The sequence below is a fragment of the Staurois parvus genome, unplaced genomic scaffold (assembly GCF_062004578.1).
Source record: "Staurois parvus isolate SC_StPar_1 unplaced genomic scaffold, SC_StPar_1.0 ptg000327l, whole genome shotgun sequence".
Taxonomy (NCBI): Eukaryota; Metazoa; Chordata; class Amphibia; order Anura; family Ranidae; genus Staurois; species Staurois parvus.
The window spans coordinates 4,417,290-4,435,814 of NW_028318123.1; the positions used below are offsets into that span (position 1 = coordinate 4,417,290).

The 18,525-nt window shown below is 38.4% G+C and overlaps 1 protein-coding gene across 1 annotated transcript in view; it reads right to left on the reverse strand.

The window, feature by feature from the left end:
• The window catches only part of PPEF1 (protein phosphatase with EF-hand domain 1), a 63,504-nt gene that overhangs the window by 24,112 nt on the left and 20,867 nt on the right, over positions 1-18,525 (reverse strand). Inside the window, exons 8-10 of the mRNA XM_089683873.1 lie at positions 15,223-15,259; positions 9,394-9,543; positions 1,550-1,828 (exon numbers count right to left, since the gene is read on the reverse strand). Coding sequence (XP_089539999.1) covers positions 1,550-1,828; positions 9,394-9,543; positions 15,223-15,259 — 466 coding nt within the window. The remainder of the gene's footprint in view (positions 1-1,549; positions 1,829-9,393; positions 9,544-15,222; positions 15,260-18,525) is intronic.

The window sequence follows — 18,525 nt, forward strand, 5'->3', positions numbered from 1 at the left end:
AGAGTGTAAAAAAAAAAAAAAATCTTCATCACCCCCCACAAGTAGTACAGTGTCACCATGGTGACACTGTACTGCTAGGGTGACAGTATGTAAAAAAAAAAAAATATATATATAAAAAAATAAAATAAAAATGTAAAAAATTTTTTTTTTAAATTATAATTTTTGGTTAGAAACTAATTTGGGTTATTTTTTTTTACTAAAAAGATAATTGAATACATTTTGGCCAAGATTTATGATGAAATATTTTTTATTTGCAAAATATAATAACACTTTTTTAAAAAATGTTTGGACTTTTTCATTTATATAGCAAAAAAATTAAAATCCCAGTGGCTAATAAATACCACCAAAATAAAGCGTTATCTGTCTCAAAAAATGCTAAAAAATTCATATGGGTACAGTGTTGCATGACCGCGCAATTGTCATTCAAAGTGTGATAGCGCTGAAAGCTGAAAATTGGCCTGGACAGGGTAAAAGTGTCCGTAATTGAAGTGGTTAAAATAGCATTTTTTAAATCAATATACTGTACTGCATATATTGAGTAGATGCGTATGGGCAGCTAAGTGTACAGTTTCAGCAATGCCAAGATGAAAACTTCTGCACATGTGTGCAAATGACATTCTTTCAGCTTGGCCAATGAAAACGGGCGAAGATCGGTACCCGAAAGTTGTTGGGCTGAAGATGTCAGCGGCCAGCAGAAAGCTCCAGGACACCACAATGCTGGAGAGAAAGTGAATTTAATTCTGCTTTAAGTAACACATGCAAAGATGTGAAAGAACAGCCTCTTAAAAGGGAATGTATAGGAATTTTACATATGTTGTCTTTATTTAGGTGTATTATCCAAGACTTAAATATAATATTTATCTTTTTATATTCTTTTAGTGATGTAAATATAAAGTATTGCATGCAAATATACGTTTACTACTACAGAGATTTCAAAAACTGGTATACTAATATATGGTAAATTGACTCAAGTAGTGTTTCAGAAATGAATATCAAAATAAAAATACGTACCCATACTCACACACAGGGGTTGATTTACTAAAGGCAAATGTGCTGTTCTCTTTTCAATGTAATTGCACTTTACAAGGGGATTTTTCCTTAGCTTAGTGAATGTGGGGAAGCTATGTTGACTCCAATCATGTGTAGGCATAAATGCTGCTGTTTTCATTTCCTTGCATATGACTGGGTATTCTTTGCACCACCACATTCACTCACTCAACTAAGAAGTACCGTAATTCCCCTGCAACATGCTGACACACCTGCCAAGTGAACAGCTTAGAGGAGGGGGGACACAACCCCCTTTGTCATTACCAGCAGTCAGTGCCTCTCTGATGGCAGTCTAAGCAAATGCAAGGGTAGTGATGGGCTTTCATATTAGAAAGCCCAGTATGCTCTGCCAACTGACTAAAATAAAAGCACAGTGCATTAAATGCTTTTTTTTCATAAAATATTGTATACAAATAATGAAACACCAGATTTTAAAGGTTTATACATGAAAACATTGTAAAATGCAAATGCCAATTTAGTTTTCCTTTAAGTGAGTACACACCTGTTTCCACTCCTCTCTTTCCACTGCGGTTAGGTCTGGAGTCATGTCAGGTAGACAAATGTTGGAATCCAGGTAATGTATTTCCAGAATGCCGCTCTTCCCAAATTCCTCACTCAGTATATTAGTATGTGGACTGGAAAGTAAAGTTGGTGAATAGCATGGCTGAGGACCAACCTGTGCTTTGCAGCCCCAACCATCCAGGGCTGCTTTGTCAAGTTTCTGAACTGTGGCACTGTCTTTTCCCGATTCTGGTTTTGGTGGTCGTAGAGCAGATTTATACTGACATGCAAAGAAAATACACATCATTAACAGCTGGTTTCGTAGGTGTAAATTAAACTTTACATGCCCTTGTTAACCCATTGTTGCCCAGAGACCACCAATGCCTAGATGATCAGGCCAAATTAAACAGTGTCAGGTTGTCTGTTAACTTGACATAACTACATATTTGTTAAAGGCATATATACAGTGACTTTATTTGGTACACAGTTTACATAAAAACCCTGTTCTGTTTTTTTTCCCATAGGTTTAGAAATATATAAAAATGTAACAAAAAATTCTTTACTCTATTTAATTTATTTTTAATACGGAGGATGGCATTATTCATCTGCAAGCAAAGGCTTTACATTTTTTCTCTAAGAAGCCTCTAGATTGCATGTGATCATTAAGTCATAGTTGACATAGTGATCACATGATGGGAAGCCATTCTGACTGGTTCCCTATTGTCAGTGGAGACCGGAGCAGCCTGTAACTACATTACGTGTTGGCTAGTGGCTGTTAACAGGGAGAACATTTATAAATGTTTATATACAGATGGTGGACAGGAAGGGGTTAAGCAGCTCTTGCTGTAAAAAAAAAAAATCTAAATACATTTTAGTACTCACTCTTAAATTCTTTTCTTAGGTCCATTGAGGGACACAGCTGGATAGTAAGAAAGCTAGGGTTATACTGCCACCTACAGACCAGAACCTTTTGAGGATATAGCCCCTAACTTCTCCCACCTGCTCAGTTTCATTTAATGTCCTTAGGAAAATAATGTTTCTTTCTTTTGCTGATATTTTTATGACTGATTTGGAAGATATTTTTCTACTATTAGCAGCTACTTATAGAATCAGGCTTGAAATTAAAGATTCTACAGGTCTCTCCAGTTGGCCAGTTTAGGTTTTCCCAGTTCATTAAAGTATACTAGTGTTCTTTCAATGACTGTCCTACAGCTGGCAGTGCCTATCCATCTGTGTTCCAATTAGCACAGGGCTCTGATTTCAGGTCCATTTCTTCTGTAGGCAGCAGCATATCCCTAGGTTTCTTACTATTAAGCTGTGTCCCTCAAAAGATGATAGAGAGATATATTTTGACTGCAGTTGGGCATTAAAAAAAGCAGTTACCTAGCTATGTAGAGGGGATTTATGTGCTTTACTCTTGTTACGCTCTATAGCAGTTGCATGGTCTGACCTGGCTCTAAGCACAACCTTGGATACCATAAAATTAATACGTAAAACCAGTACCCAGTTTGGTTCACACCCAGGGGTGGACTGACAACTCATGGGGCCCCCGGGAAATAGGGGATCATGGGGCCCCTGTGTCCTTGCCCACACTCAAAAAAGCCTATAAAAAAGGTACCAGGGGCATTTCATGGGGCCCCCTACTGACCCCGGGTAGTGCCCGAGTGCTCAAATGGTCAGTCTGCCCCTGTTCAAACCACAATTTCAGCTTTCCAGTTGTGTTTTTGTATGTGCATTTAGACATGCTTTTGAAGTATTTTTATGTGCTTTTTTCTCCTTTTTTATTTTGACACTTAAAAAATTTTAGGACAATGTTTTCTCATTTGTGTTACAGCGTGTTAACATGCGTTTTGGCATGTTTTGACACATTCCAGGTGAAAAAACTGCAGCAGTTTACACTTCTGTTGAAAACACTGGACCTGGCCGCGCTGATGTGAACAAAAGCCATTGGAATACATGGCAATTACTGTACATGCATTCCAGATATGTTTAAAAAATAACACACTGGAAAGCATCTGGTGTGGTTTCAGGAAAGGAAGTCTAAAATGGAAAGTTACACAGGCATACTGAATACAAAGGAGAATTGTTTTAATAGTATACACTGCAAAACAATAATATTTATATCAGTTTGTATAAAGAATGAAAAGAACACTTTTTAATGTTGGCCTCAGGCAAATGACTGGTTAGGTACACTTGGGAGTAACCACCTATAATTACAATTATATTTAACCCCAGCAGTGTTACACAAGGTGATGTTGTTCTGCAAATGCGTTTGTAATGACTTACATGGGTTAATTCACTAAATACAGCGTGTTACTGTATGTCATATACCAATGGCTTTTTTTATAAGGCTAAGTTCACACTTGTACAGGTTCTACGTACTGCCTTTATGTGGGCAAAGCAGCCCATTCATTTGAATGGGCTGCTGTATCTGCGGGAAACGCGGGGAAAAAATCCCTGAACCTTTTTAAAATGTGGCCACATGCAGTTTTGCGCACCTGAAAATGTGCTGCGTTTTCCAATGCCTGGGGGTAATTATTGGAACCCCAGTATGTCTGCTAAAGAGCAACGTGCTTTCCCTGCGGTTCAGGAATGTGTGTGATTATGCATGGTTTCCGACAGAAAAAAAAACATTTTTGCTACATCTGCAGCCACATAACTTACCTGTAATGAAATATGTATCACAATCTGCAGGCTGCTGGTTTCTGTAGAAATCTTTTCTCCAGTGATGCTTGGTCTTCTTCACAGCATGGCTTGGGGGTTATTAGCATTGGGTCCAATGTGAATTATTTCCATCAGCACTATTGACATCTGATCTACTTTTCAAACGTTTGGCAGAGGAGCGGACTGACAACTCATGAGGCCCCCAGGGCAATAGGGGATCATGGGGCCCCTGTGTCCTTGCCCAAAGTAAAAAAAGCCTATGAAAAAGGTACCAGGGGCATCTCATGGGGCCCCCTACTGACCCCGGACCCTTGGGCAGTGCCCGAGTTTCCAAACGGTCAGTCCGCCCCTGGTTTGGGACATTGAAGAAGGTACCAGCGGGTGCCCATCCCTTTCTGTCCTCTCTTCCATTAACAAATATCCCTGCATTGCTTTCACAGAATGCACCATGTTCTGAGAATGGGGAAGAGGAAGATAAATTACAGGACTGGAAGAGGAGAGAGAAAGGGGCAGATGCTTGACAGGACTTTGTCCATTTCACTCCAATTTTAGACCCAAAGCTATTAATCCCCGAGGTGTCAGAAATTTAGTGCTATGAAGAGGACCGGGCATCACTGGAGAGAAGATTTCTACAGAAGCCAGCAGCCTGCAGGACATGGGGTATATTTCATTACGGTACAGTAAGTTATTGCAGCTGCAGCAAAAAAAAAGAACTTAAATCAGTATTAAACCCAGAAGCAAACATTTATTATATTGCAGCTTGCCAATTCTTAAATGTGATAGTTGTATTCATTTTCTTTTTTAGGCTTTCTTTCTTCTATTTTCATCTGGCGATCCAGCCAGCAAAACTGTTGATTTCAAAAACTCAAGTTCTCCAGTAGAATGTATCAATTTACATGGATAAGACAAACCAATTAACACTGGCAGGGTTGCCTAAAATGATTAGCTTTTATTTATGTATAATCTTGAGCCCAAAAAGAAAAACTGTTTGCTGTAACTAATCATAAAGTGTGAGCTGAAGTTCGGCTTCAGTTTGTTTGTATATTTAACCACTTCCCATCCGGCCTATGTATATAAACGGACGGACGGGAGCAGTGCAGGGGCGGGTGGCCGTTTATAAACGTCCTCCTTGCTTCCATGCTTGTGTGCGCTCCCTGGGAGGACACAGCGGAACACGGATCTCTATACGGGACCTCTGTGTGAGGTCCAGATCATGTGATCACTGATTGGCCAATCAGTTATCACATGCATAGTAGTAAGCAAGAGGTCACTTCTGACATCATTACTTACTACGTGTGAAATCTGTGAATGATCACAGAGGTCACATGGTACGAGGCTATTCACAACAGCCTTGTACCATGTGACAAGCTGTGACCAATCACAGCTCTCACAGCATTTCTCAATTGCTGCAACAATGCAGCCAGAGAGAAGGAGAAATTATTGCTTTTACAGCCTTTATGGGTGTAAAAGCAATCAGTGTAAAAAAAAAAAAAAATCTTCATCACCCCACACAAGTAGTATGGTGACACTATACTGCTAGGATGACAGTATGTTAAAAAAAAACAAATAATAATATAAAAATATAAAATAAAAATGTAAAACAAAATTTAGAAAAATTATAATTTTTCGTTATAAACTAATTTGGGTTATTTTTTTTTCTTACTAAAAAGATAACTGAATACATTTTGGCCAAGATTTATGAAGAAAGATTATTTATTTGCAAAATTGTATAAAAAAAAATGCTAAAAAATTCATATGGGTACAGTGTTGCATAACCACAAAATTGTCATTCAAAGTGTGATAGCACTGAAAGCTGAAAATTGGCCTGGACAGGAAGGGGGTAAAAGTGTCCGGACTTGAAGAGGTTACAAAGTAACCATGTTGTGCAGTACTACATACTATTAACACAAAAATGACATATAAACTAACCCACTGTCAAGAACAAAGTTCTTAGTTTAAAAGGCTATCTATAGCAAATATATTTCACTTATGGGTGGATGCTGGTACACAGATTCAAATACTTTCTTCTCAATACCCTCATACACTGCAGCAGCAAGATCTCCAGTGACCTGTACACATCTGACCAGCCTTTCTCAACCAAGGTTCTGTGGAACCATAGGGTTTCTCCAGAAGTTTATAGGGGTTCCTTGAGCTGTGACTTATTGACCTCCCATTTGATGGTGTCTCCATTGTTCCAGCACCAACTCAACTTGACAAAGACGGCTGCAAGAACCCAATGATCTTTTTAGTTATCTTAGCATGTAATTCTGACAGCCACTGTAAGGGGCACTCTTTCTACTGGCCACCAATATAAGGGGTGTTTCCCACTGACCACCAATAAACAGTTTTTAGCAGGGATATCCTGAGACCTAAACATTATTTCAAGGGTTCCACTGTCAAACAAAAAAAAACTCCATTAGGTATCTCCCAAACAATCTTTTTTTTTTTGTTTACCACATCAAGCAATAATCCAAGCACTAGCAGATCACAACAGCCCTGAACAATTGTTGGAGGAGGTCCAAGTTCCCGATTGGTGCGGTATTGTTTGAACAAGCGCTCTGACCTTGTGGGGTCGCTTCATGGAGGTGAGGGGGCATTTCCCAGTGTTGGATGTCCTATGTATAACCTTTCATATACATACATTCATTAAGGACTATAGAACCCCTCCACCATTTAGCTGGTTTTGGACTTTTTAGTTTGGGCGATATGTTTATTTTTTGATGAGACTCACTTTATATGTTGGATGTTTTATTTATATATGATTCTGGAATTTTTGTTTGACCTATTATTTTATTTGTCACGGATTCACGTATATGTCACTTATTTCACTATTTATCCCCGCATTTTGGGGTCACGAATAAATAGTTTACTTTCTCTTTTTTTCTCTTTACGTTTATAGGCTGTATGGCTTATAAATTCTTTACCATATACACTATTTTATTAGTGTCACTTAGCCACTAATTTTCCACCTTATCCCCAATTAGGGGTCACTGTTACATGGTTCACTTTTATCATAATCAGTTTTTATATTGTTGAATTTTGGATGATTTTATTTTAGCAACTGCATTGCGTCAGCTTAGCTTTGTGGTTTTCACTATTAACCACCTTTCAATAGTTTCTTTATTTCACTATGTGCACTAGACGTTTTTTTTCTGTTAGGTCTTTAGCCAATACCAGTTTGGCACGCTATATACCTGTAGGTATATTTTCACATCACAATTATATTTTAGTGCAAATTTAGCACTATAGTGGTGGGATCCTATTTGTGCATTATCACCATTTATGTTGGCACTGTTTATGCATAATAAGGATTGTCTCTTATAAGTCACCAATTTATGGTGTACCTAGGTTACACCCTAGATTCATTTTTTGGGGGGAGGGTTTCACTGTTATTCATGACTTTGGATTTTCCATGTGCATTCTATATATTTTGACGTTTATATGTTCTTTTTGTGAGGTTTCCTGTTGTTTATGATTTTTTGTTTTAAGGGATATATTAATATTAGCGCAGCACCAAATTATTATATTTTATATAAAATATTTGAGTGGGTTAGAAATCTTTGCCTAATTACTAATGCTTTCCTCCTATTGACCTTAGACAAGAGAAATATTAGAAAAATAGTGCAGCGCTCAGACCGGGGTAAAATATATTATATCAGATGACATATATATAATTGAAAGTGATTCACACAGCCGTATCTCATATATGAATAATTGGGCTAATAATGACATATTCTCAAGTAACTAAAACATGCACTTAAGTGACTATATGCATAATGCAGTAATATAGTGTCCATGTGCATAAAATTCCATGCAGGTGAAAGCTGTAAGTGCCAATCCTCAAATAGGTGAAGTGCCCCCTCACCTTCCTGCCCAGGCCCCTAGGGACCAATGAGCTTTTTTGATATATGGTAGGTCTTGAATAGATCCTTCAGATGATGGATCCCTCGAGATGTAATGGTGGGACTCTCCTCCTCTAATCTCCTATACCCGAGCGTTGGTGGTATCGAAGGTGCCTTTCCCACAGGGTCATCAATAAGGAGAGAGAACTTATATAGTGTAAAACCGCTTTATTAAGAAAGTGATAAATCACAGAAAAACTACTCACACTTTTCACATGTAAAAACGAGCCTTCACACCACTCAAAGGGTGTACTGTATTCAGGGACTGGGAGCACCAAGATGGCGCCCGCGCCGGATATGACGTCAGAACGTTCGTGTAAGCTCCTCCCACTGGCGTATCTACGCGTTACGTCACTTCAATCACGTGACTTCATCATGATCCTGATGAAGTCACGTGATTGAAGTGACGTAACGCGTAGATACGCCAGTGGGAGGAGCTTACACGAACGTTCTGACGTCATATCCGGCGCGGGCGCCATCTTGGTGCTCCCAGTCCCTGAATACAGTACACCCTTTGAGTGGTGTGAAGGCTCGTTTTTACATGTGAAAAGTGTGAGTAGTTTTTCTGTGATTTATCACTTTCTTAATAAAGCGGTTTTACACTATATAAGTTCTCTCTCCTTATTGATGACCCTGTGGGAAGGGCACCTTCGATACCACCAACGCTCGGGTATAGGAGATTAGAGGAGGAGAGTCCCACCATTACATCTCGAGGGATCCATCATCTGAAGGATCTATTCAAGACCTACCATATATCAAAAAAGCTCATTGGTCCCTAAGGGCCTGGGCAGGAAGGTGAGGGGGCACTTCACCTATTTGAGGATTGGCACTTACAGCTTTCACCTGCATGGAATTTTATGCACATGGACACTATATTACTGCATTATGCATATAGTCACTTAAGTGCATGTTTTAGTTACTTGAGAATATGTCATTATTAGCCCAATTATTCATATATGAGATACGGCTGTGTGAATCACTTTCAATTATATATATGTCATCTGATATAATATATTTTACCCCGGTCTGAGCGCTGCACTATTTTTCTAATATTTCTCTTGTCTAATGTTGGTGTTGTGATTGTGACATCGTCAGTGCTGGCTGCCGAATAGTACCACTATACATAGTGGCGCAGGAGACAATTCTATTCCTTTGATTATTTTCTCCTATTGACCTTACCACCAGAAGTCCTGAAAGCTGATGGATGATTCAATCCAAAATGAAATATGAGGTTCAAGTGGACTAATCCTTTAATAGGATTTTGATTTGATAATCTTACCTTAGTTCTTTTAAGAGAGGTCAGCAAATCCAGGTCAGTCGTGTCTGATATTCCGCCATGCAAAATGAGAATCTTGCTGTCAATAATGGTGGCAAGGGGCAGCTGACTATAGATGTCCTCCAGGAGCACCAATATTTTCTGTGTATGAATCTGCAAGGTAAACAGTTCTTATAGTGTATCTTACTGTGTGATTAGGTTTTCTTTCATATAAACTGAACCTGTTCTGAGATAAAAAAAAAAATATCAATAAGCAATGCCATGCAACCAGTGAAGCCAATTAGTGAACTGAAGTCAACACAATTTACCCGAATCTGATTTCACTGTAATAAAAGCATTGATACAACTCCTCACACAGTTAATTGGATAATGTTTTCCAAAGCCATGGCAACTTCAATTTTATTTGCTATAATAGTAATCGTATTCAAACGTCCAATCAGTGACCCAATAGTCCACCTGTTAAAGAAATGTGAATATACTTACCTATCCGACAGGCCATTTATTGAAAAACCACTGCATCTCTTTACCATCTGCTGAAAGGATTCGACTTTTGGATAACGCAAATACTTGCTCCCCCTGCCAGCTGCTGTGGTTCATTCCTACGGGACATACAGCCTACAATGACATACCTGTTGGTGGGAGGAACCACAGTAGCCAACAGGGGAGCAAGTGTTGAACACATCCGTAAGTGAATACTTGCAGAGGCTGGGGAAAGGAGAAGAGGAGGCTTCTAAAAACAGGACAATACAGCTCATGTCATCTATACACATAATGAAGTACTTGGATTAAAGTGTGTGGACTTTACTTTGGGACCTTGGGGCTGATCTACTGGACATTATATATATATATATATATATATATATATATATATATATATATATAAATAAATGTGTGTGTTTGATTGTTTTGTTATGCTATTTATTCTACAACACTGTACACCACACTTTAAAGCCAAACTGATTTTAAAGTATATTATATGCATAGAGGGTTGTTTAAATTCACTCTGCCATCACAAATAATCCTCATAATGTGTCTAGTATGTATATTTCTAATGATCGGCAGCAAAAAACTGTGGCCATAGTGCAGTGTTTTCCTGATTGTAGTATTTCAGGAAAATACTGCATTATGGCCACTAAATGCAGCAGACGATAGGAAAGATACATTATTCGCAATGGTTGTGTGAATGCTGAGGTATTGGCACAAACATTTTTTTTATTGTTATAGTTTTGGTTGTTTTTTTTGATAGATGCAATGCACCTTTTAGTTTTATATATGTGTTTATTGTGAATTTTAATAACCAATTTCACTTTCAGTAAGTGGCACAGGTTGTGGGATGTTGTGTGTATACTCCACTGGAGATAAACCTAGAGCTTCTAAAGAAGGAAAAGAAATGGGCCCTGTTTGACAATTAAACTTATAGGTGTCACATCCCTAATTATACACCAAAATCTAATAGAAAGAATGGGACGTTTAAGGCACCAAAAGTAACAACAACCTAAATATAAAACTCCACAGTGTTTTATATTTTTTTTATCAAATGAAATTTTATTTACTCTAAAAGAAATTAAAGAAAAAAAATAAGGAGTTGACCACTATATAACCCAGGGGATCACTCTACTATTTAAACATACATCAGCAGTCTAGAGTCTAGACTGTATTATAACAGGCATAGTTATAAATTAACCATTTCCATAATGTTTGAATCCAATAGATATGATCAATAATCCAATGTGTTTCAAATATTTATTTGATCTTCTTTAAGGGTACACTGTACAATACACTAATGAAGTGGGTTTGTGAATATGCATAAAATCTCAGCTTGATCTTAAAACTTCTTTAACTGCTTCAGCTCCGCCCCATAGCAGAAATAGTGCTACAGGGCGGCAGCAGTGTGCAAAATCATATATATATATATATATATATATATATATATATATATATGTATGTTTGTGATTTTGCATTTCTGAGTAGGGGGCTCATGCGAGCACTGGCATTCACGACTGTCAATCACCAGGTCCTGGCTGGTGATTACTCACCGGCGCCCGGTGATTGCTGAAGATCTCCAACGGGGGGGGGGGCATAACCGTTCGTAAACAAAACAGTTCTCCTCCCTGTCAGCTCCAGCTGACGTGATTTTGCTTACAGTGAAGCACAAACACAGAACATCCTTAAAAACACACACAGTTAACCCTTTGTTCGCCCCAGATGTTAACTCCTTCCTCAGTGCCATTAGTACAGTGTCAGTGCTTTTGATTAGCACTGATCACTGTATTGGTGTCACTGGGGATGTCAGTGACATCAACTCAGTTCCCCCCAGTGTCGGAATGCCCACCGCAGTCCCGCTATAAGTCGCTGATTGCTGCCATTACTAAAAATTACAAAAAAAAAGCCCAGTATATATACCGCCACTAGTAAACACTATAACTTTTACGTAAACCAATTAATTTACACGTATTGGGATTTATTTTAGCAGACATGTAGCAGAATTAATTTTGACCTAAATTTATGACAACATTTGATTTTTTTAATTTTTGTACTGGACATGTTTAACAGCAAAAGGTCAAAAATATAGTTTTTTTCTCAAAATTGTCAGTCTTTTTTTTTATAGCGCAAAAAATAAAAACCGCACGGGCGATCAAATACCACCAAAAGAAAACATAAACATTGCTGCACTGCCTCTCCCATAAACTACTTTAAAAAATTAATAAATAAATGAATGAATGAACTTCCTACTACACAAAGCAATTCCTTCTCAGAGGACAAGTGTAGCGCTATCAAGTCCTGTGGGCGGGGCTTGATAGCGCTACACTTGTCCTCTGAGAAAGGGTGGGGCTTGATAGCGCTACACTTGTCCTCTGAGAGAGCGGGGCTTTAGAAGGACTTGCTTTTTGCTGGAATTTAAAGTGCCATACACACGGTGTTTATGTAAGTGCAATTTTAAATGTTTTTTACATAAATATGGTGTTACGCTATGGAATTTTCCCTTTCGTGTTTTTACGGTGGTGGAGGAGTTCTGTGGAGGTTCTGGAGGAATCTTGTCACAAACGATTGATCTAGAGGTGTTTCCACTATGGAGTCTGTCATCAGCGTATAGAGGTGTCAAGACCATACAGACGGCCAACTTTCCCACAAGAGAGCTCTGCAACATCCCATGCGATATTTGACCTACCATTCCAAGTGGCCAATTATCTGTGGTGTGTGGGGCTCTGGAGGGGGAGCACTAATTGGAGCACTACACACAGACAATTGCTATGGATAAGACGATTTATTACTGTATCACTTAATATTCACACTAGATGCGGATGGGGATTTTTTGGGAACTTTCAATTGTTTTGGAACTTATATGTTTGCACATTATTGGGACTTTTAAGCACCTTATTGGTTTATTTAGGATTTAGTCACTGGGGAGGAGGGATATAATTGCCAGCCCACAGGGCATTATAGCACATGCACATTTGTGGGGACTCTTTGTGTAGTAGGGAGTTCATTCATTTATTAAATATTTAAAGTAGTTTTTGGGAGCAATTTTTATGTTTGCACTCACACATTTGTTCACCGGTATACATTTGTGATTTTGCTAGCAGCAGCCAGTATAATTGATTAATCCTCTGCGCAGCTTATACTCATACACCACCAAAAGAAAGCTCTATTCATGGGAAAAAAGGACGTAAATTTCATTTGGATGCAGTGTTTCATAACCGTGCAGCTGTCAGTTAAAGTAACACAGAGCCGTAATGCAAAAAATGGCCTGGTCAGGAAGGGGGGTAAATCCTCTGGAGGGCAAGTGGTTAACAATAAATAGTAACTTCCCATACACCATGCCATCAAAGAGGAAAAGATGCACACAATAGCATACACTTTGACCAGACAAGGCAAATTGGTGTGCCAATGGACTGGTGACTGATCTGAAGGCTTCTGACTTCCATCTCTTTGTTAGAATACCCTTAACCATTAGCCACCCGGCCGATAGCCGTTTGGCAGCAGCAAAAATGCTGTAGCTTTCCAGGGTGTACGCCATTTCCTCCCGCACATGCGCGGTTGCAGAGCCGCGCAGCGGCGCGATCTGTCATGGGCCGTGTACCTCGGACCTGCTGTGACCAATCACAGCAGGTCACATGACCGTTGTATACAATGGATGGCTTCATTCATGCCATCCATTGTATACTAGTGCCTAGCTGTGAATGGTCACAGCAGGTCACATGCACATGTCATGTGATTAGCTGTGGCCAAATCACAGCTAAGCACAAAAAAAAAAAAACCTGAATGAATCGATGTCATTCAGGTAAATGCTTGCTTATAGCAAAGTAATTCTTTGCTATAAGCAAATTGTGTAAAAAAAAAAAAAAAAATACTGATCACTTCCCCAAAGTAGTACAATGTTACTATGGTAACATTGTACTACTTTGGTCATAGTAAAATATGAAAAAAAAATCTTAAAAAATATAAAAACAAATGTAATAAAAAATTAAAAATAATAAAAAAATAAATATATATATATATATATATATATTTATTTATTTATTTTCATACTGTCACCAGTCAGTGTCCCTGTTCACCGCCATGCCAGTTATATGATGATGCTGTACTGCACTGGTGACAGTATGTAAAAAAAAATAGTGAAAATAATTTTTTTCATTTTTTCATTTTCCGAAAAATTATGACAAAAAAAATACAACTTCAAAAAACTCACCATTCCTCTTATGAAGTACGTCGGACTGTCTACTTTGCAAAAAGGGGTCATTTGGGGGATATCTGTACTATTCTGACATTCTTGGACCTCAAGAAATTAGATTGGCTGTCAGTACTTCAGGATTGATCAATTTTCAGATCTATACCATAGTTTGTGAACTCTATAACTTTCCTGCAAACTAAATAATACATCCTAATTTGGGTTATTTTCACCAAAGACATGTAGCAGAATACATCTTGGCCTAAATTTATGAAGAACAATTATTTATTTGTAAACTTTTATAACAGAAACAAAGAAAAACGTGTTTTTTTTTCAAAATTTTTGGTCTTTTTTTGTTAATTTAGCAAAAAATAAAAACCCCAGTGGTGATTAAATACCACCAAAAGAAAGATCTAGTTGTGTGAAGAAAATGATAAAATTTTAGTTTGGGTACAATGTTGTATGACCACGCAATTATCATTCAAAGTGTGAGAGCGCTGAAACGTGAAAACTGGCCTAGGCAGGAAGGTGTAAAATTGCCCGGTATTGAAATGGTTAAGCTGGCCATAGATTGGTAGAATTTCAAACAAAAATTGTTAGAAAAAGAAGTCTGTAAGAAAGTTTGTTAATTTTCTAATCATTAGTGGGTCAAATCGACGTTCATTTTCGACCACAGTGACAGGAAAATTCAAATTTCTAACAGTGTATAGGGTTTCCGTGCAGTAAAGTCCATTCATTCCAAAATCAATTATTACAAACATAATCTTTTAAAACGACAAACAAATGTTCTGAGCATATTCGTATGAAAGATCCTAAGACTTACCCTATGAATTTTCATTTGAAATTCTATCCATCTGTGGTCAGCTTAAGCTCTATGCACCTTCTAATTGATTTTACATCCTATTATGGTGTTGATATGAATTTCTGAGAAGTTGTCATCCAGTGGCTAGAAGTTGAGACACCTAGGTTAGACTCCTATATGAATCTTTTCCGCTTTATTGGCATTGTGTATGGGTACTGTCAAGGATGTCTATACGCTAGGAAGAATACTACCCGACGCTATACATATACATACAGTATAAATACATATATGTATATTACAATATATAAGCAAAACACTGAACAAAATTCCCAATCAAAACATTGTTTTAACATACACTAACCTTGTACTTTTGCATTACTTCTTTCGTAAAGCCATACCTGCATTAGATATAAATACCCACAGTAAATACTTTATCAGCATTTTGTCGTACTGAGCAGTAGAATTTAGATTTCAAATTTTGGATTTGGGAACATTTAGTGGTTAGTGGGGTAAGTGCGGTTCCTGCAACATATATATTAATACAAAAGGAAAAAAAGGTGACTGGAATACTAGCCAAAGGGAAGCGGCTTTCACAGGACACTCGTAGTGTATCAGAAACAACTGTTAAAGTAAATACAAAATATCCTTATATCCATGTCAAATATTGCATGAAAATAGTATCAAAAATCAAATACATATACAATATAAATACGCTTCTTCCACCCATAACAAATACAATGTCTTTTTTATTTGGTGGAAGAAGGGTATCTATATAGGTGTGTGATTTTTGTAATACTATTTTCATTTAATATTTGAAATTTTAAAGATATTTTGTATTTACTTAAAGTATAACTAAAGGAAAAACTTTTTTTTGTTTGTTTTGGATAGTGTGGAGAGATATTAGAACACCTATTAGGGTTTTACTGCTGTCTGTCCCCATTTAGGAGATTCAAACTCTCTATTTGTCCTGTTTACCATTATCAATGGAAGTGTAATGAAATTAAAATCCCATATTTTGGGTTGTCCCCAGGAAAAGTAATAGAGGGGACATCTTCCAATGGGGACACAGATGGAAAAAAAAAATGACAGGAGTTATAACTCTATGACTATGGCTATGACTATCCAAAATGAAAAAAAGTTGTGCCTTTAGTTGCACTTTCAAGCAACCTTTCTCAACCTTTACAACACAGAGGAACCATTGAAATAACTTTCCAATTTTAGGAAACCCCTGCTACAAATCACTATATTTACAACTGATGATACATTAGTGTGATGGTGAGTGGGAAGAATGCTCCTTACACTTGTGGTCAATGGGAAGAATTACCACCTTATACATAGCTAAAAAGATCAATATTGTCAGTGGGAACTTGTCAGTGGAAAGATATCTCTAAAAATAATTGTGAAAAAGTAAAGTATCCCCACCACATATGACATATATGTAAGGGTGTGACGCATGGATGAATACTGACATCTAATGTTAAACTATATTGTGCCTGTAATATGCTCTTTGGTCAGTAGATGGCAGCAAAGTACAAGAATCGATTTTGTAGTGACTTTTGCTAAGACAAGATAAATGCTTATTTACCCTATAAAGTTTAATGAATACTAATTTAGGGGCCAAATAGGACCCTCAGAAGGGTCATAGTGAACTGTAAATGCAGGTTTGAGGCTGCAATTAAGAAATGACTTACTGCATCACAAACTCTATGGGAAGGGGAGGAGTTCCTGTGCTGAGGAGGAAGTGAAGTCTGGGTCTGGCTGTTGGATGCTGAGGACGTCTGGAGAATCTGTGTGGGGCCTGGAAGAGGATTTACGGCTCACAGTGGAATCTGGTGACAGCACCTAGGGAAGATTCACCACAACGCGACCAGGAAACAAATGACTGTGTGGTCCGGTTCTGGAGTGGATTAGGAGAAAGCACCAAGAGCCTGCCAGGGAACTGTAAGTGCGGCTTTGCCGCAGCACATCGCACCACACATGGTCAGTGACATTTTGGATATACCAGAAAGTTACAAGAGACACACTCCACTTTCCTTTGGATTACAAATAGTATTGCGCAATACTTAGGGTGCACCCCAACGTTATATCTTGCTCAGGAACATTCAGGCGCAGCCAGGCTGCTTTCTGGACATTGGGGAAAAGTCCGCAAGTACGGGGTTAGTGTTAGACAGTATTATTCATACTGTATGGTTATGCGCTGTTATCATTCTGTTTACGTATGCTCAACTACATGATAACTATAACTGTTCAGTAAACGTAATTCTTTTAAAAGAACCGCTGCCTGTGTCTGTGTGGCATCGTGTACCCTCTGAATCTGTGGGCCCAGCCCTCGGTCTTCCTTCATATACACTATATTGCCAAAAGTATTGGGACACCCCTCCAAATCATTGGATTCAGGTGTTCCAATCACCTCCATGGCCACAGGTGTATAAAATCAAGCACCCAGGCATGCAGACTGCTTCTACAAACATTTATGAAAGAATGGTTCGCTCTCAGGAGCTCAGTGAATTCAAGCGTGGTACCGTGATAGGTTGCTACCTGTGCAATAAGTTCATCCGTGAAACTTCTTTGCTACTTAATAACTGTTTGTGGTATTATAACAAAGTGGAAGCAACTGGGAATAACAGCAACTCCTGCCATGAAGTGGTAGGCCATGTAAATGGACAGAGTGAGGTCAGCGCATGCTGAAGCACACAGTGCGCAGAAGTCGCCAACTGTCTGCAGAGTCAATAGCTAAAGACCTCCAAACTTTGTGTGGCCTTCAGATTAGCGTAGAGAGCTTCATGGAATGGGTTTCCATGTCCGAGCAGCTGCATCCAAGCCTTACATCACCAAGTGCAATGCAAAGCGTCGGATGCAGTGGTGTAAAGCATGCCGCCACTGGACTCTAGAGTAGTGGAAACGTGTTTTCTGGAGTGAAGAATCATGCTTCTCTGTCTGGCAATCTGATGGGGGATGTTTTTCAGGGGTTGGACTTGGCCCCTTAGTTCCAGGGAAGGAAAGTCTTAAGGCATCAGCATACCAAGACATTTTGGATAATTTCATGCTCCCAACTTAGTGGGAACAGTTTAGGGATGGCCCCTTCCTGTTCCAACATGACTGTGCACCAGTGCACAAAGCAAGGTCCATAAAAACATGGATGAGCGAGCTTGGGGTGGAGGAATTTGACTGGCCTGACCTCAACCCGATAGAACACCTTTGGGATAAATTAGAGCCTGCGAGTCAGTGATGTTCATATTTAGGTTTCTATGCATTACTGTTGAGAGAATTGATATAAAAAGGCAGAGACTATTCAAAATTGGCTATTATATTTGTACATTTCTTAAATACCGCATGCCTGGACCACTACCTATTTATTTCCTTCTATGAATTGAATTTATCGCCTTTTCATGCGGTATTTATCGAGAGCTTTGAGCATTTTGTGGTAATAACCGCAAATCAGTACAGTGAATTGACAGTTTCAGAATCGCATTTGATATTTAGGGAAATACCTAAATACCGCATGCAATATGTTTTTGTGAATGGAGCCCCTAGTCCTAAAACTAACAGCAGAAATATATATTATTTTTCTCTACAGCTCTTCAGGTATATAACATAGAAGACACAGTTACCTTGAAAATCACTTGTTGAGTCTAAAACGACACTGTCAAAAGGCTCATCATCA